General features: G+C 45.3%; 3 protein-coding genes across 3 annotated transcripts in view; 2 read left to right on the top strand and 1 right to left on the bottom strand.

The window, feature by feature from the left end:
- The window catches only part of FKBP15 (FK506 binding protein 15, 133kDa), a 39,708-nt gene extending 30,321 nt beyond the window's left edge, over positions 1 to 9,387 (bottom strand). The window contains 1 exon segment of the mRNA XM_009326387.1: positions 9,344 to 9,387. Within this exon segment, the coding sequence (XP_009324662.1) occupies positions 9,344 to 9,387 (44 nt within the window).
- Positions 1 to 24,341, top strand: SLC31A1 (solute carrier family 31 (copper transporter), member 1). The gene is made up of 6 exons (XM_009326368.1): positions 1 to 854; positions 13,146 to 13,207; positions 17,745 to 17,903; positions 20,394 to 20,466; positions 20,863 to 21,031; positions 21,698 to 24,341. The coding sequence occupies exons 3-6, from the start codon at positions 17,790 to 17,792 to the stop codon at positions 21,897 to 21,899; spliced, it is 558 nt and encodes a 185-aa protein (XP_009324643.1). The 5' UTR covers positions 1 to 854; positions 13,146 to 13,207; positions 17,745 to 17,789; the 3' UTR covers positions 21,900 to 24,341.
- PRPF4 (pre-mRNA processing factor 4) overlaps positions 24,039 to 27,365 on the top strand; it is a 12,671-nt gene continuing 9,344 nt past the window's right edge. The window contains exons 1-3 of the mRNA XM_009326388.1: positions 24,039 to 24,044; positions 26,342 to 26,450; positions 27,055 to 27,134. Of these exons, the coding sequence (XP_009324663.1) occupies positions 24,039 to 24,044; positions 26,342 to 26,450; positions 27,055 to 27,134 (195 nt within the window). The remainder of the gene's footprint in view (positions 24,045 to 26,341; positions 26,451 to 27,054; positions 27,135 to 27,365) is intronic.

The raw sequence follows: 27,365 nt of genomic DNA on the forward strand, positions 1-27,365 counted from the left end.
CCAAAAAAAAAAAGAGGATTGGAAAGAATAAAACTAGCAGGAGTTGCAGGCTCCCACACAACTTTGTATTGAGAACTGAGAAATTTTGTATGTGTTTTCTACTGAGATTTCGCTGCTTGTTGGAAGTTACAGAGAATTATTTTAATTTCATATCGGATTTCTAATCTAGAGCAGCTTTTTAACTAGGCTGAGAATTAGAATAATTTCTGCCAGTAGAGAGGAAGAATTAAATAAGCTTTCCAAGTCACTTTTGCATGTTTGCTTTTTGTTTTAAAGGTATAGTCCCTGCCACTTACTCTGACTTGGAGTGGTGCAATGACAGGGAGGTTTGTGTTTTCTTTTTTTTCCTTTTTAGAAAAGAGGCTTGGGAGGATTCTTCTCTCTTACCCCTTTGCAGTGTAACTTCAAGTTTTGGATTAGTGAGACACTATCCCTGAACAAAAGCTTAACACTTGAGAAGGGAAGGTGTTGAGAATACTAATCTTTAACAGTCTTCTAGTACAAATAGATGAGAAGACCTACCGTATTCACACGGTGAGTTTTGAGGCCGGGCCCTAAGGAGCTTCCTTTTGGCTCTCTTGTTTTCCAACCAGACATTAGGTCAGAGAGAAGGCAGAACTTTTTGTTCTTTGAAGTAAAATGTAATATTTTCTCGTTTCCTTTTTGGTTTCTTTATTTGCTATAAAGACCCCTCTACCCAACAGGAAAATTGCATGCCTCTGCAGACCTGCCTTCTCCACACTTGGCTGAAGGTCACCCTGAAAGTTAGCAATAATCTGCATCAGAATTCGGTGAAGTTGAGCTGAAGCAGACTGCCAGCGTGAACTTCTGCAAAAGTCTGCCAGGAAATCACTGTGAGTCTTGCAATTTTTTCTTAGGGAAGGATGAAAAAGACTCAGTCTAGTTTGTGTTGCTTTTCTCTGGGAAATCCAATCTTAGTTATACTCCGTTGCTTTTTGTTTCAATCTGGTTTTCTGGAAATGTTCCCAATCAAGTCCCAGGGGACTCGAGACCAATGATTTTTTCATTAACCTCTTTTTCAGCTGAAAGCTGGAATCTGCTAATGCAGAGAATAATGGGACTAGTTATTGTAAACGAATTAAACTCCTATTTTGCTGCACTACAAATTCACTTTCTAAAGCCTTTCATTTGTTGGTCCTGGAATTAGACTTTTCTGGTTTAGAAGCCAATCTAGAAGCGGGAGGCTGTGATGAAATACCTCCTTTTTGTCCTTCCTTCTCTGTTTCTACAATCTTTAATGTCGTCTTCCCAACGTAGGTTTCACAACGTCTTTTCTTCCCTCTGTCTCACCAGTTCATATCTGCAAGGGTCCTGCTGGTTTCCAGTGGCACTTGAACAATTGTGATTGCTAGCTAGAGCAATTGCTTCTGTGGAAAATATTTTAAAATTTTCTTTTTGCTCTTTCAGTCTGCACGTTTATAATATTAGAAAATCCCACAGTCGTCATCGTACCACAGATGTGAATGTCATTTATAATCTGTTTAAAAAGTTGTACATGCATATAATCTGTTCACTCTAATGTTTATCTAAATTAACATAGCAGGCCATGGTAGCTCTAGATCACGGGCCAAAATGTTGTAAGTGATTGAGCATCTTCTATTCTTACTGGCTGCTCAGCACACCCTGATATCAAGCCCGAGAAGCTGGGAGAAAACTTGGAAAAGGATACAGCTGTTCTGCCATGAAACTAACAGCACGTGCACAAAGTTCTCTCCTGAGGCTTTGTGAGTGCTGTTTCACTTTAACAAAGCCTTCTTCTCCCACACATGTTCATTAGTTATCACGGATTCAAATCTCATTCCTCTGATGAAGGTACATGAGCTTGGAATATGAGCTTTGATATATTTAGCTGATCTTTTGGCTAACCTGGATAAGAGAAAGCTTGACAGTTGGCTTTTTTTTTTTAAACACTTAATGCATCTCTTCTTGGGGGAAGGAGTGTATATGGTAAATACACTGTCAGGTGTTTTCTCACATTAGAGATAATTTAATTGGACTTGGATCTGTAGGCTTAAACAGTACTTTCAGACCACCTCCAAGATGCAGTGCACTTCTGAGCTTACAAGCTAATGCTTGTTAGCCAACCGGCTAGCCTGCTCCTTTGTGAGCTTGGAAAAGCAGCTATCTGAAAGGCATGTGGCTTCAGCCTCCTGATGGAGATGCTCGTCCCTGTGACCCAACCTGCTCCTTGTCTGATTTCTTTCAAATGGTGAATATACTCTGTATGGGAAAATTGAAGCGGCTCTGAGCATCCTGGTGCGGGCTGAGTGCCTGGCCTCAGTGCGCTGTGCTGCTCAGCAGCTCCCTGCAGCTCCTGGCTGGGTTCCTCCATGTTTTGTCTGGACGGAGGCTGCACTGAGAGCCAGGGATCCGATTAATCAGTTACTACCTCAGTTAACTTTTCCTGCTCTGAAGGCATTGTACTAAAGAGACTTGACGGCGTATTGTCACAGCTTGATTGCATTTTCAAGCTTGCATCCTTTACTTGGGAAAGAAAAACACTAACAAACGTGGAGTAGACTCAAAGCCAGCGCTCCCAGCAGGCAGGTGATCCCAGTTCATTCTCCTTCAGCCCTCGGGAAGTGACCACAGCGGCTCCTGTCAGTGTAGCACTCCGTGGGAGGGCAGCGAGATACCATGCGCATTTCTGACACGGTAAGTCAACCCTTGTGCATCAAAGTGATAAGGGAAGTAGAAGCGCAAGCTCCTGAGGAACACACCCAGCCTTGGAATACTGGGGAAGTGAAATGCAACCCACGGTGTTGGTCTGGTTTTCTCAGTTGCCTCTTTTATCGTCTCCTTGTTTGATCTCCAGGTCTAATGGATTTGACAAGAGACTGAGTCATGATTTCTGGGTTCTCTGCCAGGAGAGTTTTATACAAATCAAGTTACCATTGGCTTTGGTGCCCTTCATTAACTTGGGGTAAGACATTATCTCACAAGGACCTACTGAACCTTAATGTTTAAGGTGGTGTCAGGTGAGACTGAAGGATGCTGGAGGAAAATGTTACAGGTACTGTCAAACTGAAGCCCAAACAATTTAAAAGAAAGATAGTTGGGAGTTTTACAGCTGCCCTCATGTTCCTGCTACAGGTTTGGCTGTACTTGTAAAGCCATTTTTGTGCTGCTCTCTTCATACAGGGCATAAACACAGAGTAGTGTCCTTGGCTATAAGATGTCCTGCTATATGGGTAGTAAAGCCTAATATGCTTTATTCTGACTTTTTTGCTGCTTTGATAAGATGTAGTAGTTTAAAAAACCTTTTGGCAGTAGCATGACTTTCCTTAATTTGCTGAATTCCTTAAGTAAAACCCTCCTGTACATCACGATAGTAGGATCATGTGCACTGCTTGCCAGTCAATCCCTTTTTGTGCAACTCTTGCTTTTGATCTTGCTTGAAACCACTGCCCCTACAATAAGGGCACTTGTATTGCAGAGCACAGTACAGCTATACTTCTTCCACTTTTTCTCCTTTGTCACAATTTTTTTCCGTAGCAATTGCTGATGCCAGCTTTCCGATCAGACGGGTCAGAAAGCCAGCTACCCTGGCAGGATTTGTCTTGTACGCATTGTTGAAGAATTTCTGCACAATTTATGATATATCTGCCTTGTTATTTTTTACCACTCCCCCAAGCTCTTAAAAATTGGCCTGTAGCTTTGAAAACGTCGCGTTTCTTCATTATGGGGTAGATACTAAAGGAAACTAAGCTTGCTTTGTTACAATATCCAAAAGCAAGCAAAACGCTAATTTCTCTGTCGGAGAAATTAATGTTTGAAATGTGTTTTGTGTAATGTGTTTGAAAGTCATCTCTGCAACACGTTTAATCTGGTCAGGGAGTTCTAAAATCTCTTTGCATTTTCACAAGTATCTCGTGAGGAAGACTCGGGAGTTACTTTCGCTATTACGTGGAGCTTTATGTAAGCTTCCCAGTCCTTGGTCTGGTCCTAACGTGATTGCCGTCAGTGGGCTGCATAGTCCGAGCAGTAAATGTTTATCTTGGATCATATGAAATCTTTGGCTGTAACAATAGGGATTGTCAATATTTTGTGAGGGATGGTTTCACCCCAAGTAGAATGTAGCAGAAATCCCTGCTGCTTCAGCCCTTACCCCCATTTTGCACAGCTAGGAGAAGCTGAATATAAATATTTCCCACTGACCATATTGCAAGTAATGGGTCTGGTTTGAAATAGGCTGCAGGTCAGGCAATAAATAGGCCTAAAGCGGAGTAAAAGTGATCATAGCTAAATCCGAGCAGTAGTTAATGATTAGCCTTTGATATAGATAATGATATGCGTTCTGCTTGTCAGCATTATCTGAAAGTTTAGAAACTTTGATCCGTCTCAGACTTGTTGCCTGTTTGGAGAAGACTGCTTTCCTGGAGGTAGTAGATGGAAAACCTGTCTCTGGAGTAGTAAGTACTCAGCTTTTTATAGCTCTGAATCATTTCTGCTTTGGATTAAGAGCTCTGTGACAGTCCAAGGGTTTGAAAGCTAAATGAAAAAAGCAGTCTTCGAAGCTTTTTCTCAGGTTGGTTTATTGTCACTCGTAACAAAAATAAAAAAATTGTTGATGGCTATTTGTTCTAGCTTTCCATGCCCTAGAGGTTTTCCTGTCAGAAGAGTGTCATGAGGCCAAGGCTCTTCCAAAAGCAAGTTCCTTCCCAGAAAATGGCTTGATTTGATTGGCCTTTCCCTCTTCTTGCTATCGCAGGAGATCTTCTACCTTGCTAAGTTGACAAAGAGTGAAGGTGGTATTGTATTTTTGCATTTCCGAAAATGAAAATGTAGAGGTGCTCTCTTCTATGGGCTAGGGCTATGAATTTGTTCTCCGAACTCTTACAAGTATTTGCATTACTACCTGGAAGCTATTTATATGTCACACGTTCCATCCTCTTGCTGTTATCCGACATCACGGAGCAAGAGTAGGGAAGTGCCTCTGGTGATATATATTTTGGTCTTACCTGTCTGCCGACACAGAGATCGACTTCCTGGGCTTAATTAAAAACACAGTGGAATTGATTTTGCTGATGATGACCTATGTTCTACCTTGCATTTTGCTCAGAAACAGCTTCAGGCTTCTCAAAACAACAGGAGTTTTGAACAATTTAAGAACAAAAGAATTTGATTTTTGGCTGTGGTGGAACAAGCTTTTGTTTTGAGGAAGAGTCATAGATGGTGATGCAAAGTGAAATGAACACGCATTCATTTCCCTTCTGCAAGCAGGTAAAACGTAAGTGTTTTTCTAAAAGTCAGTCTTGCGAACTGTTAGGTCTTTATTGAAAAGCCTATGCTTAAAAGGTGACCCTGACACGCCAGAGTAGGAGTTGGAAGTCCCAGCGTATTCCGTAGGAGCTGACATCAACAACACATGGCTATTGCGGCAATGTCTGGCACAGGCTGCAACGTGACAGCTCCAGGGAAGATGAATGGTTGAGTGGCCACTTTAAAATGCTGCGTCCACACATGGACACGCATCTAAGGAGTAACTGTAGACAAACAACTATTTAAGTATGAAAAGAAAGGAGTGAAATGTGCTCCTGGGATTGTTATGCAAGGAAGCTTTCGCATGTGGTGGAAGCTAATGCACAATGAAGGTGTTTCTCTGTGATGAGTGTGTGGCAGTACTGGACATGTAAAAACATATATGAATTGCTTAAACCAATATGTCTCATATCATGTGTGTGGAATGGATTCCTAAAACTTAATTAACAAGGAGTTCTGGAGGGTGGTTTTCTTCTTGTCCAGATTCTCAAAACATACCTGAAAGCCAGTTCAGAACTTGTACAAGTGTTGCCTTTTCTGGTCTAAGTCTGGTTATGATGTTGAGAAACAGCCAGAGGGGAAAAATGAGCTTATTTTCCACTTGTGCAGGTTTGTGTAAATGGCTAGGTTGTTATCAGCTGATCCATTAACTTAAAACTATCTTTGTTACCACTGCACTGCAGTGCCTGAGGCATTGTCCGAGTTCAGTGGACGGAAGATTTCTCTGCCAAAGGATTCGCTGGATGTTCAAGAACAGGAGCTTCTTAGTTCTACTACAGGATCTGTATCTGGGTCCGTAAATGATGGCCTTGCTTTCCACAGCACAGAGCAGCTCCTCCTCACCATCTCTGCAAGAACTGATAAGTCCTTGACACGTACAGGTTATCAAACTACATGCGCAGACGTCATGCGCAGGGTGGTGACTGGGCAACCTGCTCCAGCTGAGCCTGCTTGAGCAGGGAAGTTGGACTAGATGATCTCAGGAGGTCTCCTAAACCTCAACGGTTCTGTGACTGAAAATCTTAACTGCAAGTCCTCCTGCGGTGACATGTGGAACGAGGGCAAGTAGGGTAAGATCTAAGAATCTTCCGTGAGTCTTCTGAATCATCTCTGTTGATGGACTTTAGGCTCCCTTTTATGAGGCCTGTAATAAACCGATGCCATCCATTTTATTACCCTCAGCATTAGTTTTATCTACGTGAGACAAAGGTATTTATGATGTTGCTAGATAGCATCTGTAATCTTGCACCTGCATTAAAGGCCAGGTAATGCATTTTTAGGGCACATTGAGTCACATTGCATTTTTACAGCTGAGGAAACTTCTGCTTGCTTACTTGGGAATGCACTTGCTGACTCCTGGTTTCATTTTGTGTCTCCTGAGATTATTTTACAGTCTTATAGGGCTTAAGGCTAGAAGGCACCCTTTGAAATAAATCTGGTCAGAGCTGTTTATACTGTTTAGCCTGGTATGTGTCCTTCCCACTTCAGCAAATCATGTAGCAATGGTTTATCAGGTATTAACTTGCAAGTAGTACCCTGTCTCGCATCCTGACATATCTAGCGTTCCTTATAGATTGAATGCTTCTGCATGTGGCCACTAATGGTCACAAACAATAATACAACTCCCTACCCTCTGGACAGAGACACCCTTTTTGTGCGAGGTAGGCTGGCTCTTTTTCATACATACCAATGCTGCGGGTGGCGTGAACCTGCAGGAATCTGGATGATGAATTAGTGAGCATGATGGCGAATCTTGTGCACAAAAGGTTTTTTCTTCATTTTAAGATTTAAGTTTTCCCTTCATTTAAAAAAAGTCTGTTGTAGGTAGAAGAATGCGTGCTAGAAGCTGTTCTCGATCAGGACGTATAAAATAGGAAGAGAAATTCTTCACTAGGCCTAGGTTTTCTGCGGAAGCAGAAGTTGTCTAAGATACAGTTCCAAATACTAATTTTTTTTAGATTAAAAAGTTTTTGAAGAGTATTGCAAGGCTCAGGACTCTGTCCCATTTGCTCCTCAGCATACGGTGAGGCAGCAGTGTGTTTCCTGCTCTCTGGCCATATGGGTCACATCTCCCTGGTCGCCATTCCAGTGCTCGGTTGTGTAACATCTCTGCAGAAACCACCACAGAGGATAAGGAAGTATCTATTTATTCAAGAAGTTATGTAATCTCGGAAAATACGGGTCACATGGCACTTCTTTTCTGTCTCCTCTTCCCTGCTGCTGTCCCGTTTCTCTCCACCAGTAAGAAGGAGTTTTAAGCAGCTTTCTTCAGCTGACAAGTGAGCACTAAGTGGTTTTTAGCGAGAGGGTCCTCAGGTGAGGATTTCTGACCGAAATCGTCGTCGTGCCCAGTAAGCAGACTGCACTCAGCTATTCTGGCGTCCCAGCAAGGCCTGTTAAGCCACTAGGATTTTCTGCCTTATCTCTGCTTGAACACAGCATGGTCCCTGGGGGGACGGGGAGGCCTTCAGGTTTCTCCTCCCTGGATGCTGAATACTGGGTGTTTTGTGACATGGGTACATATTACTGTGTTACTGTTTCATACCCTTGATGGTCTGAGGAAGAGAGGTGAAGCTGTAATAAAGTGGCCTGTCAGACTGTGCTCCTGGGATAATTGCTTCAGAAGTCTTTGACATGCATAGGGAGTGCTGAGGTTCTTCTGTAGATGCCTCCTGGGAATTGCCTTTGATGGAAACTTGTTAGTACTAGCTCTGAATTCACGCTGGCATTGGCTATAAGGGATTTTGCTGTCTGACATGCTTATGTAGAAGCCCTTTAGCCTGGATGTTTTATGAAGAAATTGTAATGTAGCATCCTCTGTCAGTTTTGGCATCTCTAATGCCATGCTTTTCTCTCCAGACGAGTGTTTGAGTCAGCTTTTGTATGGCATCATCTGTGCTTTGGGAGCTGTGGGACTGGCATTCACTCCTCAGGTCTTGCGTGTTCTGAGATGCCTCAATTCTGCTGCTCTCCAGAAACTTCTCTGCTCTTGGGTGTCAGAAAAGGGGGATGACTGTCTCATCCGGCTGGACAGGAAGGAGAACAATAAACAGTGCAGAGCAAATACAGGATCTGAAAGGCTACTGGTGGAAGAAATGGAGAAATAAAAACAGGGAGGGGGGAAGTAATGCACATGTACAGAACGGAAGAAAGTGTGCTCGTGATGGGCTTGAGCATGGCAAGTCGCTCCTTCTGAGTGCAAGAGTCACAGGCCTGCTGCAGAACTGATCTGCTCTGGCTTTGGTGCCCGATATGATGCTTGCATGTCCTTGTTTTCTGTGCCCAGCGAGAAGAGCTGGCTGGAGGTGGGTGCTAGTCTGTTGGAGCTGGAGCAGTAACATGAAAAAGGGGAAAGTTTTGTGACACTCAGAGATAAACAGGCAAACTTTGAACTATTGAAGAGATCCTAATTGCCTTCTAATTGGTACCACCTTTGTCACCGTTCGAATTCACTGTCTGCTGATGTAGCATCTCACCTTTCTGAATAGTGACTATAATGTTTATTGGTGTTCCTTAGCAGTAAAAAAGAATAACTTGCAGTTGACATGTCTGTTCCTGGCCTTCTGCTTCTGGTCAGTAGGTGGGCGGCTCTGGGCCAAGCGAGCTGTGCTTTGTTCCCTGAACTGCACTTTTGATTTGCTCAGCTTATAATAGTCCCTCTGGCTGGGATGTCGAAGACAGCCAAGGGTGGAATATGCTCAGATCCTTTGAAAGTGTCCCACTGGGGACTTCAGGTTAATTTGAGCTCACTCAGGTTGAAAGTGCTTGTGTTTTATCAGGATGGTAGCAGGTTGTTGCTGATGTAGTAGAATACTTCAGTTCACGTCATTTCTGACATCTCTTTCTCCAAAACTTTTTTGCTGTGTCCTGCCTGGCTGTCCTCTGTGTGGATAAGAGCCATGCATGCTCAGTTCACCAACCGTCGTCAGCCTTGTGACAGCTTTCAGCATCTGTCCATCTCCCAAAAATAACTCCCTTGAGCCACGCTTCTGTGACAGATGTGCAGTCAGCAATGTCTGCAAAACAGACGAGCACTAGGCTGCATTTTGCCAGCCCGTACCCTGTGGTGTTCACAGGAGCTGCCAGATCCAGTTCCGGTGTCATTCCTAGTATCATGCCCTTCCTACCGTTTTGCATTTGTCAGGGCAAGGACGGTGTTGTATTTGCAATGGCATGAAAATGATCTAGTCAGATGTACCCACTGCTGTATTCTGAGCCCAAAAGCCTATTGCGCACCTTCAAAAACTTTTTCACTTTTAGCACTGTATAGGGGACGGTAAGAAGCAGCTTCTTACCGTCTGAATATTCGCTAGTCTGTGTGGGAATGTGCGCAGGATTCTCTTGTAGATGAGGGGAGTTTCTCCTGATTCCTGTGCTGATGCAGTCATCCCTCCATTGCTGACATAGAATTTGTGAGAAAAGAGTCAAACTAAGGAGCGACGGCATTGGTTCTGTCACCTCTTGCTAAAGGTTGATGAGGTCATTGTGGAAGTATTCTTACCTGCTCTACTGAGGCAAGGATTGAGAGGTGGCCAGCACAGGTGTTGTAGGATAGGATAGTTAAGTTGGAAGGGACCTACAACAATCATCTAGTCTAACTGCCAGGTTGTAGCTTGGTGGAGTTTGGGACCCTTTGTGGGACAGCAGAGGATCACTCTTGGATCTCGATGCAAAGCTTTGTGTGCGTTCCAAGTGCTTGAACCTGGGCTGTAAGTGTCAGACTTCTCTAGCAGAAATGAGGCTACAGCCACGAAAACTCCTCAGTTTTGCCATGCTTCTCAGCAGTATCCTTCATTTATTGCTTTTCTATCTCCTGTAGTTTCAGTATGGCTGAGCAAAAACCTTTTCCAGAGAGGAGTCTGTTCGTTGCTCAGCCTGCTTAACTCACCATTATTCTCTCCATCTGTACACATCTCTTGTCAGCATTTCTCAGCCTTTCCTCCAATGTTATCAGTCTTACAGTCTTAGGTTTTCTGCTCTGCGGGATTGTTTTCTGCTGCCTTTCACTTCATTGGGCCTGTTAGTAATGACATGGGCTGGCATGATGCTCTGCTTCATGAAGTTCAGTGCATTGTCTGTAAAGAACAGTCTGTCCCTAGTTTGTTTTTTTTTCCCTTGTTCAAAGATTTAGAGATTTCCTGAGGAGTCTGCAGAAGCTGGAAGATTAGGAATGACCATCCCCTTCTAGGGAAGCAGATCAAGCAGGGTCTCTAACAGACGGTGACCAGAAAAGTTTGCTATGAAAATAAACTCCATCAAAGGGATGTGATTGTAGCCATGCTGAGAGGAAGGGCTCCGGCCCCTCCTCTAGTAATGGGGATTGTGCTAAGTGAATGCGACCAGCTTTGTCTTAGTTGTATAGCTGAGTGTTGCTTTGGTTCAAAGCAAAGGACAGGACCTTAAGGGTTGAACCAATGCCGATACTTTATCAACTTCTTTTAATTTTAATTAAAAGTTGATTAATGTATATAACTGCACCGAGCTGCCAAATAATGTTGTGCAACGGCAGGAAGCCTGTGTGAGCCAGCACCTCAACTGGAATCCATAGTCTAAAATTGGACCACTTTTTTTTTTTTTCCTGCGCCCATGAGTGCTATGCGGTAGTTAGATGTGGAGGGTGCAGCCTGTCTCTTGGGGACAGAGCAGCCCTATAATGAGAGGGACAAACGTGTATTGGTACAAGTGTAGAATGTGGGAAGGAAACACAAGGATTTGGTAAGAATAAAATAAGCAAACAGTGGCAGCAGGAGCCCTGGATAGAGGTTTGCAGCTGAGATAAGTGTGAGAAAACAGCGAAATGACTCCACTTGGCAGGGCTCTCTTGTGATCTTTGCAAAGACCCGCAGACCCCCCGTGAGTTCCCCCAGGCACCAAGGAAGGGGCATGTACTCTCAGAGTGCGATTATTGGCCCCAACCGTGTGATCTGGCTGTGCTGCAGAGAACCTGAACTGAACTCTGGCTTAATCCTTCACCCCCAAACTTCCCTGCATGGGTGGCATGAGGCTTTGTTCCACTCTCTCCCCTTATCCTGCCTCTAGGATTTGCCAGGGTTGCCTTAAGAAAGGGTCTATCTCAGCCCGGGCAAATACCGTCAGTCGTGGGCATGGCTCATGAATAACGGAGCATTTTTGATATGCCATGTTCTCTGCCATCACCTTCGGCATCCACGGCTGTGCTGTAACGGTTCCAGCCTGGGATCCTTGATGGAGGCAATGACAGAGGATCAGTTCTCCTGCGTGGCTTTCTCCCCTCATGAAAAACTAACAGCCCTGTAGGTTATTTTTAAAAGCCCATTCTTCTGCTTGTATTGTGTATGATAGCTGCCAAAGAGCTGGTCTCTACATGCTACCGGCTTGGCTGCGTCTCCCTTCTAACGTCCCTGCTGACTGCTTCCATCTCTGCATGTCACAGTCTGCCCAGACATCATGCCCTTTCAAAGCTGAACACAAGATGTTGTCTGTAGCCCTGCTCAGCTCTTTTTTTGCCCATCATTCTCTACTCCCTGCAGTCCACCCTCTGGCATTTCAAGCTGGACATCCTCCAGAGTACCTGTCTTCTTCCTTCAAAAGCTTCTGAAACCCATCTGTATAAATAGCTCAGCTATATCCCTTCCACTTACAGGTGGAGAGGGAGAATGTGCCCTCTGTCACATAGTGTGTTTTTCTGCTTGACTCCACTGATCTGGCTTGAATCAATTTGCAAGCTTCTCTGGTCATGGACAAAACCCAGGAAACACAAACTTACGCAGCCTGACAACCTAACCCTTAAAATGTATTGGAGCTCCTCTCCCAAGCTGTTTCCTTCTCTTTCTTGCTCTTTATCCGAACCCCTTCTAGTGTGTTGAGTTTTTAGGAAGCCTTAAACTTCTGCTAAAGGCTTTTGGTTGGGACTCTAAGGTGGTGACGCAGTACCAGGCCAAGCCACACAGTTCTGCTGTGACCTTGCAAACATCCCTTAAAATCTTAATATAGCACTAAGAGCTCCTTCTTCAGGAGTTGCACAAGGAAAAAACAGAGGTGCAATTAAGAGGTGTGCTGGGCACAGCACTGTCCCTCCTTGCGTGTCCGAGTTCCAGCCTGGTGTTGCTGAAGCTGCTCGGGAGAGCTCCGAGGGGAATTTTGGCGTTGGAGAACAACAGTGTGTATCTGTAAAACATATTATATTAGATTACTGAAGAATGATCTATTTGTTCCCTGTATCTTTAAAGTGTGTCTGTATAGCTTGACCCAGGGGGGGGCTGGCTGCCGTTGCTGGATACTCCTACAGTGTGAACAGGTAGAATTGGTCTGTCCCTCAGCTGTGCCTTTAAGCAGCTCTGGAGCTAAGCCTGGGATCCTGGAGGAGTCACAGCAAGCCCACCCTTTTGGAAAGGAAGCAGTTAAAGTTGTCACGTTTGCCAGGAAATTGAATAAACTAGAAGCAGTGCTTAAGTCTCATGATGACTAGTTCAGACCATTCAGTGGAGACCACGGTTAGAGCCAGTGAACAGTGCTGTAGTGTCTGCAGACTCCCTGCTTCCCCTCCCACCTCGATTTACAGCACTTTTTAAAAAAAAAAAAAAAAAAAAAAAAAAGGATTGGGCTTGTGACCACAAGCTCAGAGCCAGTGGAGCTCAAACAGTCTGCCAGCTGGACTGCCGTAAGTAGAGCACTGATAACTTTTGGTTGCCTTTTCCATTACTTATGTGTTTTATATGTAGCATTGCTTTGTGTCATGCAGGATGGAGATGTATGTGATGTGCAAGCAAGAGATCTTTGCCTTTCCAACTTGCTATTTTAATCTTTTTCCCTTGGATTTCTGTCAGGAGCTTTCATTTTAATTCTTAGTAAATCTTACCAGGTTTTTTTCACTTCTTCTTCAGGTGAAGAGAGAGGCTTCCTGACCTTGTTCTTGCTACCAAAAGTGTTGGTGAAGAGACCCTAGGTAAGAGTCACTCCAGCTGTGTTGAGACGGAAGTCTGGAGGCTTCTGTGCAGGAGCCGGCCCCATCAACATGGCTGGCGTGCTTGCTGCCACTGCGCGCTGGGCCACTGCAGCAAGCACCGTCTCTGTTGAACAAGTAACTAGTGTAAAGGAGACTGAAGGGGTGTTCTTTCAGGCTCCGGTTCTTTTGGGCAGAGCCTGTGGAATTATTTTTATTTCTTGCTTTTTCAGAACTGGCATGGGAAAGATGAGGCACTACTTTGAAGGGAAGAGCTTGCTGCTCTAGTAGGCATTGATTTAGGGCTTCATTGTTAATCCTGTTAGACTTCTGATTTGGAAAGGGGCTTCGTTCCTTTTGAATGTGACTTTAAGGAAGCTCTGTCTGCACACCATGTTTCAGACCGAGCTGTAAAGTACTTTCTGGGAGCCTAGCAGATCTTTCCCATAGTCTGCCTTGTTTCTGCATGTCCTGTGTTTCTGCATTAAAAGGTGTATCTCCCTTGGGTGTCTGGAAGGCTGTTTGCTGCAGGAAAAAGTCTGTGATTTACTGTGGAGTGGCAGGATTCTGGATTAACAGGGCAGAAGCAATAGATTGGGAAACTGTGGTGGAGATTATGTATAATGGCAGTCATCTTATGGCTGAGACCTGCTTGAGAAGACTGCTTCGTGTTTGGCATCTCACCAGCTCGTTTACCTGTTGTTTCTGTTGTGCACTGGCATAAGGTACCTATCTTTCCTCCCCTCCTCTGTGCCCTGGAGTTGCGAACATGGCTTCCTTGTATGTGTGAGATGAGGCAGCACTGGTTACATGTTGGTGGAGGGTGAAAGTCCTAATGCTGAACTTAAGCTAACAGTTTTTTGTTGTCAGATCCTGCTCCTGGCTGCACACCTCCCTGAACCAGCTTGCTTTGCTGAGCTGCCAAGGTGGCATTGCAGTGGAGGGATAGAAACCTCTATCTGAACAGAGCCTACCTATGTGCTGAGGTCGGTCCTGCTCCAAGATGATGGCTTAAAGTAAGAGAAGTCCTGTGTGTAGCTCTGAGTCTTGCTGTTTTCCTTAAGAATTTGAGGGGTCATGAAATGGAGGCTGTGGCTCCTCCGACCTGAGGTGACAGCACCGAGAGGGAAAGAAACGAACCCTGGAGAGAAGTTCCTCATTCCTCTCTCCTGTCCCACCCTGTTTGTTTTCTTATGCGGTAGGCTACTGCAGAGTACAAAAAAATCCTTGTGTGTGTGCATCCCTGGTAACAGTGCAGCATCGAGGCAGGTGTACCATCTGGTCTGTGCCCTCCAGATGTGCAAATGCTTCAAAACACCTGAGCCTGCTGCAGCCACAGTCTGTTCCGGATCCCCTCTCCAGGGCGTGCTCAGGAATCCACTCCAATGCCTCTCTCTCTCTCTGTGCAAACATGTGGAGCAGGCAGCACTCAAGAGATCAAGTCACCCATTCAGACAAAAATACCTGCTGCTGAAGTGCTGGGTTTGCACAAGACTAAACCTATTTAAAGAATTTGCGATAATAGAAACTTACGTGCATGGGTTTTTTCCTCCGGGTGTGGAGTCAGACTTGTTAAAAACAGCGCCCTTCTTTTCGTGATATGCACAGCTCCATGTCAGTTAGCTTCTCTCTGCACAAGCAAACCAGAGATTTGCAGCTTGAAATATTACACAGCCATTAACCTGTTGCTGCTGCTGCCCTAGATACTGTTTTTTACCTCAAGGCACAGGCAGAGGCCTCCTAAGTTGTAACTCAGAGACTGATTCTACTGGGGTGTTCCACTGGAAGCCATTTATTTTTAAATGGAAATTTATCCACATGTTGGTTACCTTTAGTAACACAAAAGACAGCTGAAGTGGCTCAGTCTAGGTTATTTCCTCTTATGCCACTTAATATCCCATCCTTTTCAGGTTTTCATAAAATGTCTTTCAGTGTGGGGTAACTGCAGTAGGGGGTTGGATTTGGCATTGGAGCACTAGTATAGTAGGGTGGGAAGGAGCTACACAGGTGAGCATCAAGCATACACTTTGTAGCCTGTACCAAGATGCTGCCCATCCACATGCAGCCACTTGTGAATACTTGACCTTGTTGTTTGCTAATACACTAAATATCTAGAGAACACATCCCCTATTTCTCCCTTTCTGAAGACCAGTGATGATAAATTAGTGAGAAGTTGGACACAACCCAGCTATGAAGGGAGTTTTTAATCTGGTAAACAGCCAGGGCTTCTGTGGAGCGTATTGGAACCTGCGGAGTTTGGCGGGAGCATGACATCCTCAAATGAATAAATAATTGAATTGGACAGTAGTCACTAACGAGAATGTTGCATCCAAAGCAAAAGCAATGTATCAGTCAACTGAAAGAAGAAGAGGGAGGAGACGAGATTTTGGCTGGGGGAGAGGGGAGGTTCTTCCGTTACTTCTTTCCTCTTGCGGCACACTTATCTTTGATCCCGTGGTGTAAAGCACTTTGGCTGTTCTTCTTCCTTCCCTGCCGCAAAAGACAATTTGAAGTTTGTGTGTCTTGGCAGAGGATTCCTTTCCCAAGTGTTTGTATTTTGGGACTTCAGTTCTAGCGCTTGAACATCTCATCTCTGGAACAGTATCATCTTCAAAGCTATGCTATATGAAAATCACACCATTTGTTCTGCAGGTATGCTTTGGTAATGCTTTTCTGTGTCAGGTGAGCTGCTGCTTACATCAATCTCTCTCTTTTTTCCCCTCCCTCTGAACATTTTTCTGAGCTGTTTTTCTGATCTTAATATTTAAGCACAAATTGGGGGCAGAGTGAGCTAAAAAATATTAGCAGAAATATGGACAGGGAATACATTCTGCTTTTAGCCAGTGCCATTAGATTATATTACAAGTTAACTTTCCAGGGGAGTTATTGTGAAGTTGTCTAATGCAATAAGAGATTGGCTACAAACTTCATCTGCACGGAGATGCAGAAAATACCTGAGCTGCGTATTGCTGGTGTAGCTTATAGCAGCTGACTTGGGTGCATACAGGTGCTTACCTGCATTATTTAATTTCAGTGTCTGCAGGGTGTATTAATTCTTTCTCTTGAGTTCTTTCCCAGCAGTGCTGACTTAGTTTCCTTATCTTCCCCAAATCTTTAACTTCTCTTGTTGCTCTTTCTAATTTATCTCCAAAGCCTTTTGAGATCACCCCCTGTCACTGATGCAAGGCTGCACTGGCAGTCGTGTTCTGGGCCACCGGTGATTCCTGCACAGCTGTGTCATAAGGCCACTGCCACAAACTGAACCAGCTCCACCATCACCTGGTTGCCATTTGGGGGTTTGTTTGTTAGTGCTGCTTTCAGTTTAGAAAGCTCTTGTAGAGTTTCATTTCGCCTTTCCAATCTAAATGTATTCATACCTATCTGTTCAAACACCATATTGTCTTTTAGCTTAAAAAGCCCTTTTTTCCCAGTTGTAAACACTCCTGAGGATTTATCTGGAAGGAAGTACGTCTCCTCTCTTTTTTTTTTTTTTTTTTTAAACTTTAATTTGATAGTGTCTGTACTTTGTTTTTTATTCCGCTTGGTTTTACTTGAGTGCTGGCCTAGACTAGGAGGGTACACAGTATTCCAGACAGGGTCGGTGTTGGTACTTACTTTAGTGGTATCTCACCTGGACTATACTAGGGTTGCCTTTGCCTCTCTCTGTCACACTGACAGATGCTGTCGTTTCAGGACTGACTGGTATTCCCAGGTTGTTTTCTCTCCTGTTGCTGTTTCCACGTGGTGACTTTTCATCTCACACCAGAAATTGTCCCTGGTTCCATCCCAAGCTGTGCTGGGGTGCAGAGTGCAGAAGCCATGTCCACATCTAACCACGAGGTGTATTTTTATTTTTAACACAGTGTGTCCAGACATACCTGATTTGCAGTAACCAGATTAGGGATTTGGACTGGCGGCCTTTTGAGTGTTTCTCTCATTGTGTGTAATGTGATTAGAGGGGAGATGTGACAATGTAAAGCTCATGGAAATGAAATTGGATTGCCTGTGGCTATTGCAGACCTTTGCCTGGTAATAGGTCTTGTACCACCTAACGTGATTTCTTTTTAAACATGTTCCCAATAAAATGCATAACTGTCAATTAAGGGAAATATTGTAATCTGATCCTTTACTATATACAATTTAAAACAGGGCTTGAGATATTTTTGCCTCTTGCATGACTGCAATTGAGAAGAGACTTGGGTTTTTTCCTCTTACAGATAAGAAATGTTCCTTTATGCTGAGCACTTGTCGCCGTGTGCTACCTCAATCAGATTAGGCTGTCTTTCTGGCAAGAATGTTTAGGATGGTGCAGAAATACGATGATGTAAAGCTCAGAGGGACACACCTCCTTTAAACTGTCCTGCTCGCTTTGCTGTGTGTTCTCTCTAGTCAGAGTGCAGGACTATGAGGGTGCTCCAGAAGTTTTTCCAGAGGCAGTAGTTCTCAGTGACTTAGAGTATTTTCTCTTGCAGTAGCAGCAGAGAAACCATTTTCTGTTTAGAAAAGAGCTTCTTTTATTTTGTTTTGTTTTGTTTTTCAGGGTCCCGCTTTTCTACGTGCCTTTTTGAATATCCCTGTCATAAAGATGTCTCACGATCACCACATGAACGGCTCCATGTTGCCAACCATGCATCCTCCTGAACATCACCACTCAATGGCAGTCCCAGGACATGGTCATGGATCTGACATGATGATGATGGTAAGTGAAGAAGTCATAATTAACCAGAGAGCTTTTCCTTGTCTGTGGTTCAGAGTAACTTGTCATCTTAAAGACTATGCTTTTGAGAATCAGAAATTAAACTTAGCTTTGGAAGGCATGAATCAATCCAGTTAAAACACAGACCCCATTGTGGCTTTTCTGGAATGAAGGAATGGTATGAGGTAGTATGCAACATGAAATGTATTTCAGAGCTGGAGAGCCTTTGGCAAAATTGTCTTTTCTTGCAAAAACCTTTCTAGCAGCCAGCCTGGTGTCTGCTTTCTAGCCAGCTAAAGGCAGAAATGCAAAATAAGCATTTTCCTGCAAGAAACAGAGATGGATGGAGTTCTCCAGGCTGTTAGTGTTAGCAAAAACCTTAACTGGCACCGAGAGGATTGCACACTAGTATGATGGATTGTGCTGACCTGCAGGCGACCAACCTCTGTGCCCTTTTCCTCCTGAGCTTTTAAGTATGCACTCGGTTTGGGGAGTAAAGTGCTACCAGGGCTCTTTGCCACATTGGCGTTAAGGCTCTGCTGGTCCTGAATCCTGCTGCTCTAGCTAACTTTGATTTAAACAAGTTCAGACTTATGCATGCTGGCATCACTGAAGCTTTGCAGAGATCCTGGCCAGAGCTTCCATGGAGATGACCGTAGGATCTGTTGTTTGTGTGTAGCCAGTTCTAGGGAGTTTTTCAGCTTTTTCTCCCTTTTCTAAATACTTCTGGAGTGAGTTTCAGATTATTAAAATATGGTTAAACTTTGAAAGGAGGGGAGAGAGTGTGCATTTCCATTTCAAATGAGAATATACTCAGGAGTATATTTTGCAAGCCTCCAGTTAAAGTTTGCCTGCTAGCTGTGTGCCCCGAAGAAGGAATCAAGAATGAATGCTTCTACTTGTATTGCAAACAGTATCATAGCAGGAGAAGAGAGGACTAGAACAGCCTTCCCCTTTGTGAACATGGCCCAGTACAAAGCCCAGTAGTGCTGGTGGAACTTGCAGACTCACTGATGTCCTTGTGAAGCTCTTCATATAATCTAGCAGCTAAGTATTGGCATTCTCTGATCCGTTACTTTCCATATACATGCCGTTTCTTTACGAGTGTCAAGTGCTCTTATCTTCAGTGGGTACTTACAGGACCCTGCCTTACCCTGCAACTGAAAACTGTGATTAATTGCACAAGATTTTGAATTAACATTGCACATAGCACTGTCAGGGAAGGAAGTAAATAGGTACAGCATCTTAGATAATAGACTGAACGCATTTTAATGTATGCATATTCCCATTCCTCACTTGCACCAAGTAACAGGGTCTGTTTCAGTTGTGGTTTATGGAACTAGGCTGTAATGCTCTTTGGTTTGTGCAGTTTTTGTTTTAAATGTAAAAATGTAAATTCGTTAAAGAAATGGAAGTATTCTCTAAAAGATGTTTTATAGTAATTTCTGCTCTGGGGGTAATGAATGTCTGCTGATTCTTATGGATGCTGAAAATAGTCATAATTCTGAACTTCAGCAAATAACCTTAATTAAGCAATGAGGGGAGTTCAAAGAGAAGTTCCTCTAGCTTAGTGAGTACTTTACATGTGAAAACACTGTATGCAGCTGTGGTCAAGACACGCTAAACTGCAATGTATTTACCTGGATGGGAAGATTATATGAACTCCAGCTGGCTGGGGGATCACTGATGTCTCTCCTTCCCACAGCATTCACCATGCAGGTTCAGGAGCCCTTATTTTCACCCAGAGGAAGCTGTGGTCCTGCTTTATATATAATACTCCTTGTTGTACCTGTATTTAGGCCTCTATTTTCCATAGGATATTAGGACCTTCTGTAGGGAGACAATAGTCTGCTGGCACGGTGCAGGATGGGACCAGAGGATTCAGCTATACAAGCCCTTATCTGTATGAGATCTTATGAGGTCAAGATGGGGAGAAGAAAGTGTCCTGCGCCCCAGCCCGTGAGTAGTTATGAGGAGCTCCACAGGGACATCCCCAATCCCTGACTACTTCTGAGGCTGAGGAGAAAAGGAGCTCCAAAAGCAAGGAGAAGGCACTTGAGATCTTACGAGGTCAAGATGGGGAGAAGAAAGTGCCCTGTGCCCCAGCCCATGAGTAGTCATGAGGAGGCAAGGATGAGCTCCACAGAGACATCCCCAGTCCCTGACTCCTTCTCAGGCTGAGGAGAAAAGGAGCTCCAAAAGCAAGGAGAAGGCACTTTTCTGTAGCAGGTTCTGTGAAGGACAGTGCCTTCTGCCCAGGGGGCACTGCCTAAAAGAGCTGCCCACTAGAATCGGAACCTGGAGCATCTTTAGTCGTGTCTCGCTTGTGTGTGTTACACTAGATTTACTGAAGAGTTTCTTCGAGTCCATTTGGTGACCAACTGAAACGATCTAAGTTCTTGTCATAACACAAAAACCTTTGCTAAATCTTGTGAGCTCCATCTCAGGATGAGCTATTCAGGCTCATCTCGATGTTCTTTATGTTTTGGGCAGGCAATGACTTTCCACTTCAGCTATGAGAATGTGCCATTGCTGTTTTCTGGACTCGTAATCAATACTCCTGGAGGTTAGTAAAACTGTCTTGTCCAGTCCAAACAAAAAATTTGCAATTGATTAATGTTTCAGGAATTACCTTGCTACTTATGCCAAAAACATGCAGGCACACTGCGTTGAGTCTGTTTTAAATGGCATCTGTGGGGTGAAAGAAGGGAGATGTTTGTATAGTTTGAGAATTTGACTGGTCTTATTAGCAAAAGTGATTGCTGGTTTCACTTCATGGGTGAAATTCCAATTAGTGTGTGGATGAAATTTGCATTTACCATCTGTACATGGGTGCACACAGTGCCCAGCCATAGGCTGTGCAGTGTGACGCGGTTGTTGAATCACACGGTGTCTCTTCTGACATGTTTTGAAGCAAACGTCTTCTGTTGCACAGATATAATAGTGTTTCCTCTTTTGTCAGAAATGGCTGGTGCTTTTGTGGCTGTCTTCTTCCTGGCCATGTTTTATGAAGGCCTTAAGATTGCCCGAGAGTGTCTGCTCCGTAAATCCCAAGTCAGCATTCGCTACAACTCCATGCCAGTGCCAGGTCCCAATGGCACTATCTTGATGGAGACGCACAAAACTGTTGGGTAAGAATTTCACTTCATTCTAAGACAAATTTCTTCAGCAGCTGTCAAAGGCGAAAACAGAAACAGAAAAAATTTTATGCAGCCAGTATTACTCTCTGCAAAGTATACTGACTCCAGACTGGGACACTGCGTGACACTGGAGGACACTGTGCTTGTGTCACTCGGCCACCCTTTAGGATGGGGGACAAAAGGAGGAAGGCAGCAAGGAGTCAGATAAGCTTGTTTTTTTCCCCAGAGCAGTAACGAACACATTTGGGGAGTTTCCAGGAACAGAATTTGGGTGTTATAGCCAGTGACCCTGACAAAAAATACTTAGGATCCTTCTGTTGACAGGTAGTCAAAGCCTCTACTCAGAAAAGAAGCCATTCTGCTTATTGGATGTGGGGGTAAAGTAAGCTTGTAGAAGTCTGTTTCTCAGCTAAAAGTTTTGTCCTCCCAGCAAGTACCATGCTTTCTTTGTTATCAGTCAGCTCTGTGGGGAAAAACACAGTTACAAGTGACAGATGCATGCAGAAGTCTGTCCAGCCTGCTTTGTTATCTCCTCTGCCATTTCCTGCCCACCTTGGCATCCTGTCAGCCTAAGAGCTAAGGTTTCTCTTTGGAGATGTGCGTTTTCCCGCCTGTGTCTCATGGATGCTGACTGTTCTTTGGGTTTTGTGTTCTCAGACAGCAGATGCTGAGCTTCCCTCACCTCCTGCAGACTGTACTGCACATCATTCAAGTCGTGGTCAGTTACTTCCTCATGCTGATCTTCATGACGTACAACGGATACCTCTGCATAGCTGTGGCGGCAGGGGCAGGGATGGGCTATTTCTTCTTCAGCTGGAAAAAGGCGGTTGTTGTGGATATCACGGAGCACTGCCATTAACACCGGATGCTGCCCAGAAGCCTCTCCACCCCACTGCTCTCTTGAAATGCAGCAATCACAAGGACTGGATCGTTCCTAAGCTGAAAGAGAAACAATCTAAAGAAAATCAACTGGAGTTCACCACAAATTCCTAGCTGGGGTGTAGGGATGTGAGGATCTGGGATATGCTGCTCCCCCTTGCTGCAGGCTGGCAGCAGGGTTGACTCTTGAGGGTCCCGTGGTAGCCATTCTTGGCTAGGATTTGCTTTATTCTTAGATTATGCCATGATTGAAATTAGTTGGCTGACAGAAATGTAGAAAATATTCTTTTTAAAAAAAAAAAAATTTAAATTTAAAAGCTCATCTGTGAGGGTTTTATGAACCGTGGGTAAAGATCAAAGTTGCCAATGGAGCCCACATGTGTGAATGGCTATTTTAATTTTACTTTTTTTCAATATGTACATAATGCCAAGGGAGGAGATCTCCCTGGCATTGTAGCTTTTGGGGCCAATGACACCTTCTGTTGCAGAAGGACTCAGCCTCTGAGGAAGATTTGGTGCTGCACGTCAGACAAGCTCAGGCGTGTCCTGGCAAGGGAGTACTTTGACATAAGTATGTGACTCATGCTTCAGGGGGGTCTAGATGAGTCCATCCTCCAAGTCCATCAGAGTATGATGACTGTTGTTAATCTTCTGATGTAACCAGCAGCTTTACACAGCTTCAAGTGGTAACATATGGTTTGGCTGCTTCCACTTCCCAATCGTGGAAATACACAGAGTAGATGCAGGACGACAATTGCGTATTTACAGGGCAAAAAGATTTTAAATAAACCATTGAACCCGCATTTACTTCACGTTGAATTGCACCTGGATGGATCTAGAGCTAGGCTTTTGGTTTACTAAAACTAGTTCTGTAAATGAGACAAGAGCTAAATAATGATTTCATGACACTAAAGGTTAAAATGTCTGAAGAGGGCATTCCTTGATTGAGATGAAGGAAGTAAACCAATAGTGTTCCTGTAAAGGAGAGATTTGGGGAAGAGAAGAAAGGAAAGATAGGACTACAGCAGCCTTCAGTCTCTTCTCAGGTGAAATTTGGAGCAGCTTGAGCTGATTAAAAAACTATTCCTGACCCAGATGACTCCTCTTTGTCTTAATAATCACGCTGTGACCATGTTAGCTTGGAGGTGCAAGAGTTATCAGTGCCAGCGGTGGACGAGTGTTGTAGCGCAGTAAAGAACTTCCCGTTCAGTGCCGTGAGCTCCACACGTTTCACAGGCAAGACAGGCTGTGACACGGGCAAGAACAGCTTACTGCATGCGTGATGCCCAGAACATGCTCTGGGTTTTCTAGGGAGCAGTTTTGGTTTGGCACTTCGTTATTAAACTGCTTCTTGCTGTAGGGAATGTTGTGCAGAGTATGGTGCAAAGCTGGAGTCTTCATTCTACTCAGGGTGCCCAATTTGTGCCAGTAACTGGCTGAAAGGGAAGACAGTGGGATTTTCAGAAGGGCAGTGAAAAACAGGCACCACTTTCAGACCGGGACTGATGTCTGGGATGTGCCATGAGAACAGGGAATCCTTTTGAGATGAAAGTATCTGGGCACATGCAGTAGCAGTCTTTTCTCCGAAGATGCTACTAGTCGCACTGTTAGCAGTAGCTGTGTAAGGAAAGCTGATCTTTGAAGAGGAATTACATTTCTTTAGCCCGTAAGCCTTACAGGGCGAGGCCCATCCCTGTGTATGTGGGTTCCTCGCTGTGCTGATGCTACTACATCAGCACAGAGCCCACCCTTGCCCTACCACCCTCTTTGAAAGGCAGCGGGAAATCTGTTGCTGCCGCTACCAGGATCTCTAATTGCACTACTAAAGTCAACCGTCCTGGGTTGATGCCAGGTATTTATTTGGACATCTTGTTTTCTTTGGGCAGTGCAAATACAGAATAAAAGGAGATGAGTTAAAAGCAGGCTCAGGTTTCTAAAGAGCTGCTTTCTGTAGCAAATTTGCATCTGGATGAAAGAGGCAAAGTTATTTTCATGGAAAAATTCTGGTCACCTCCCGATGAGAGATAGGAAAAGCTCTTCCCCAGTCTGATCTTTGAAGGGAGTTATGTCTGCAACGGTCTGCAGAAGGACATACTGGTGCCCTCTCTCTGCATCTATCATGACGGTAAAAATCTCTGTGCCCTCTAAGCAATCAGGCCTCTCTGTGAGAGTGGAAAACAGACCCTTCCAACGCCTGTGTGAGAGCTGTGAGGAAATCGTAGTGCTTGTCAGAGAAAATGGAAGCAGTTAAGTGCTGGAGATGGTTGTTTATGTTTTGAAAGCTTTACACTTCAGGGGCTTGATCCCTGAAGTTCAGAGCCGACATTGCCGACACCGCTCTGATTGGTTTCTCTTGAACGAGATGGAGTTGTTGCTGTTGCAGGGATGTCTGATTATAGGGTATAGTCACGAGTGGCTTTGTGTCATGACACTTACCTTCCAGCAGCCTGTAAGAATGACGGTTTGAGCATTGGGCAGTACCCGAGTTAGAAATGAGATCCCAGGCTGGGCTTTGGGGAGAGGTGCACGAGGGAAGGTCTGAAGGGAAGGTGGTTACGGAGAGAAGATGGAGGGCTGTGTCCTCTCTGCTTCTGAGCTTGCTGATACAGTGAGGCACAACTGAGAAAGGGACGTTTCCAGTCCATGTCTCCCTGCCAGCTTTGGCCATGCTTTCTTTTGGTTCAATGTTGACAATCCAGAGAAGCCACCTACCTCCCTGTGTCCCGGCCTCCCCCTGGTCCGCCAGATGCCACCGGCTGCCGTGTTCTTGGCCCAGGTTGCTGTTTGCTTTGCCAGAGTCTGAGCAAAACCTGGCCTCCCTACTGATGACTTGTACTGACTGCTTTTGGGGCAGTCCCAGCCTTTCTGGTGGCTGTATTTAAAGTTGTCCTGATAACGCTAAACTCGCATTAGGTAGTGCTTGGAGGGAGGTGAGGACTCTAATGATTATAAGACTTGAGTAAATTAAATTTGTAAGTCAACACACATGTAGCATGCTTGGAATGTGATGTCCTGTGTCTGTCTTTGTACCCCGATGTTTGGTCTCCACACGCTGTGCCTCTGGATTATCATCTTGGAACAAGTGCACAAAACATCCGGGCTGTGTTCATCAGCTGGCTTTTGTTGTTTTTCTTTGCGTGCCTTTTCAGTTTGTCTGGAGCCAGTCCCACCAAATCCAGCAGGATTTCTAGTTTTGTTTACAGTGGACTGTCAGTTTTCTTTTTACTCTTGCTCTTTGTGGCGGTAACTTGTCTAACGTTACTGTGAATATCAAGAATCTCCTGTATATAATTAACCAATAAAATAGATTGCATTTTACTGTGGTGGATGTGTGTTCTGGAAACAATCCTCAGCGCAGAGACTGCAGCTGAAGTGGAGGCTGGCGGCTCTTACCGCAGCGTTCAGAAAGTGACTCCAACAGTGAGTGCCTGCTTTCATTGGCAAGAGGCCCCGCAGCCAGGCGACTCCAGCCTGGCCTTCCCCAGCCCCTTTTCTCTGGCACGACTCTTCTGTGCCTGCTCCGATGGTGCGAGTGAGCAGCGGGGGCTGAGTTTCCACCTTCAGGTGGTTGGGGATGGGAGCAAGGAGCAGCGTCCTCTGGGCCCGTCCCAGCCACAAGCAATAAGCCCTGAAGCTGCTGGAACGGGAACGCGGGAAGTCGCCGATGCGTGAGTCACCGTTTCTTTCAGTCCTTGTTACACTTTGCAGAGCGTGGGGGAAGCCGAGATGGAAAGAGGAATCGATCTGCTTTCCCCTACGGAGGGAGGAGTCAAAGGGCAAGAGTTTTAGGGAGCTGTAATAATGAGCCCCCTCGGTGCATGGAAGGTGTCTTGTGTACGGCAAGGAACACTGGTCTCCCTCACAGAGTTTTACTCTAGACTGCATTCATCCATACAAGAGAAATGAGGGGCTGGGCTGTTTTTTCCTCCCCTGTGCAACCAAAGGACGTCTGGGACCTGCCGAGATGTTTCCCTGTCAGAACTGGGGCATGCTGGGAATGCCTGAATAGCAGAGCAGTCCCTGACAATTTCATGTGGTGTTAGACTGGAAAAGCAGCTCTGCTCTAGGCCAGTCTGTGGCTCTTTCCAGTTTGAAAAGTTTTAAGTTCTGTTCATTTCCCCAGCCTGACCTGAAATTTGATGCACCTACAACACGGGAAGCATGAATTTAACAAGTCTGGTTTTGAGCATTTCTTGAGACACTGAAAAAATATAACCGATCGCTGTGCTGGAAGATGGTAGAAAACAGTCCCAGCCAGGAGCAGGGAGCGCCTCCGGTTCCATCGCTGAATTCCCTGAGGGTGACCTGGTGCAGGCCCCAGGGCTGCTGGCACCCTGCTCTGCCTCCTTCCCCGGGCTGGAGGGAGCAGAGTTTCTTAAACGCCAACAAGCTGCTTCAGTTTTTATACCTTGCTTCCTTCAGGTCACCTCACTGCACGCTAGACAGCTCCTTTCTGGGGCTCTGCGTTATCTCACCTTTCAGTACGCGCCCAGCCAGCTGATGGTGGTTCGCACCGCTGCTGTAAATCCAGGTGTGTGCCGGTTAGTCTGTCAGAAATCGATCCACCTTTCTGCTTTTTAGGTGACGCCATCTGTAAGGGAATAGTTGGTGACCTTTGATCCGAGCAACAGACATCGCTGGCAGCTACCCGAAGCTCCATCACAGGGTGACAAACCAGTGCAGCTGGGGCGACGCGCTCCCCAGGGCTGAACGGGAGGGAAACGGGGGAGCGTAAAGGAAAAGCTGCTCAATCAGAAAACGCAGGGCGTCGTTCCGTGTCCGCGTGCCCGCTATGTTCTCCTGCAGCCAGGTCTGCAGCCGTTCCCCGCTAAGGGCCCAACCCACATCCCACCTGCGGCACTGGTGGTGAGGCAGCTGTACAGCCATCTCTGTGAAATGCCTTTGGGACTAGCTGGTTTTAACAGACGTGGGGGGCTTCCTTCCTGACCTCAGGAGGTGACAGAGCGGCGTCTAGAAGCGCTGCCTGTCGCACCCAGAGTCGTGACACCCGCTGCCTTCATTCACACAGGCTCGTAACGCTCTAACCCGACGCCCTCCAGCATCTCCTCAGCGGGGTGGCCAGTGTGCAGGGCTGAAGGTTTAAATGAACACATTCCGCTGGCTCCATTTTGAAGATTACTACATCAAAAGACCCCCCCAAAGATCCTCTGCAGAGGCAGCGTTTTACCGCCTCGCTGTATCGGGGGGCACACAGGTGAGGGAAACGCCGGTGGTCTCGGTGTTTCCATCCCTGCCTGCGTGCTCTCCGCGGCCATTTAAAGCAGCTCGTGTGATTTTTTTGTTGTTAAAAAAAAAAAAAAAGACGTATTTATTTAAAACAAAGCACTTGGCCAGGGGGCATGCACGGGCGTGTTAACCGGACAAACTTTAAAAACCCAACAAAAGCAAACAGCAGCGCAATCGGGGGCGGGGGAGTCCCGGCCTC

This window comes from Pygoscelis adeliae, unplaced genomic scaffold (assembly GCF_000699105.1).
Source record: "Pygoscelis adeliae isolate BGI_AS28 unplaced genomic scaffold, ASM69910v1 Scaffold436, whole genome shotgun sequence".
NCBI classification, from domain to species: domain Eukaryota; kingdom Metazoa; phylum Chordata; class Aves; order Sphenisciformes; family Spheniscidae; genus Pygoscelis; species Pygoscelis adeliae.

Coding starts and splice junctions, on each gene's coding strand:
- SLC31A1 (XM_009326368.1), top strand. CDS start 17,790: ATGTCTCACGATCACCACATGAACGGCTCCATGTTGCCAACCATGCAT. Junction 17,904..20,393: donor GATCTGACATGATGATGATG/GTAAGTGAAGAA, acceptor TGTTTTGGGCAG/GCAATGACTTTCCACTTCAG. Junction 20,467..20,862: donor CGTAATCAATACTCCTGGAG/GTTAGTAAAACT, acceptor CTCTTTTGTCAG/AAATGGCTGGTGCTTTTGTG.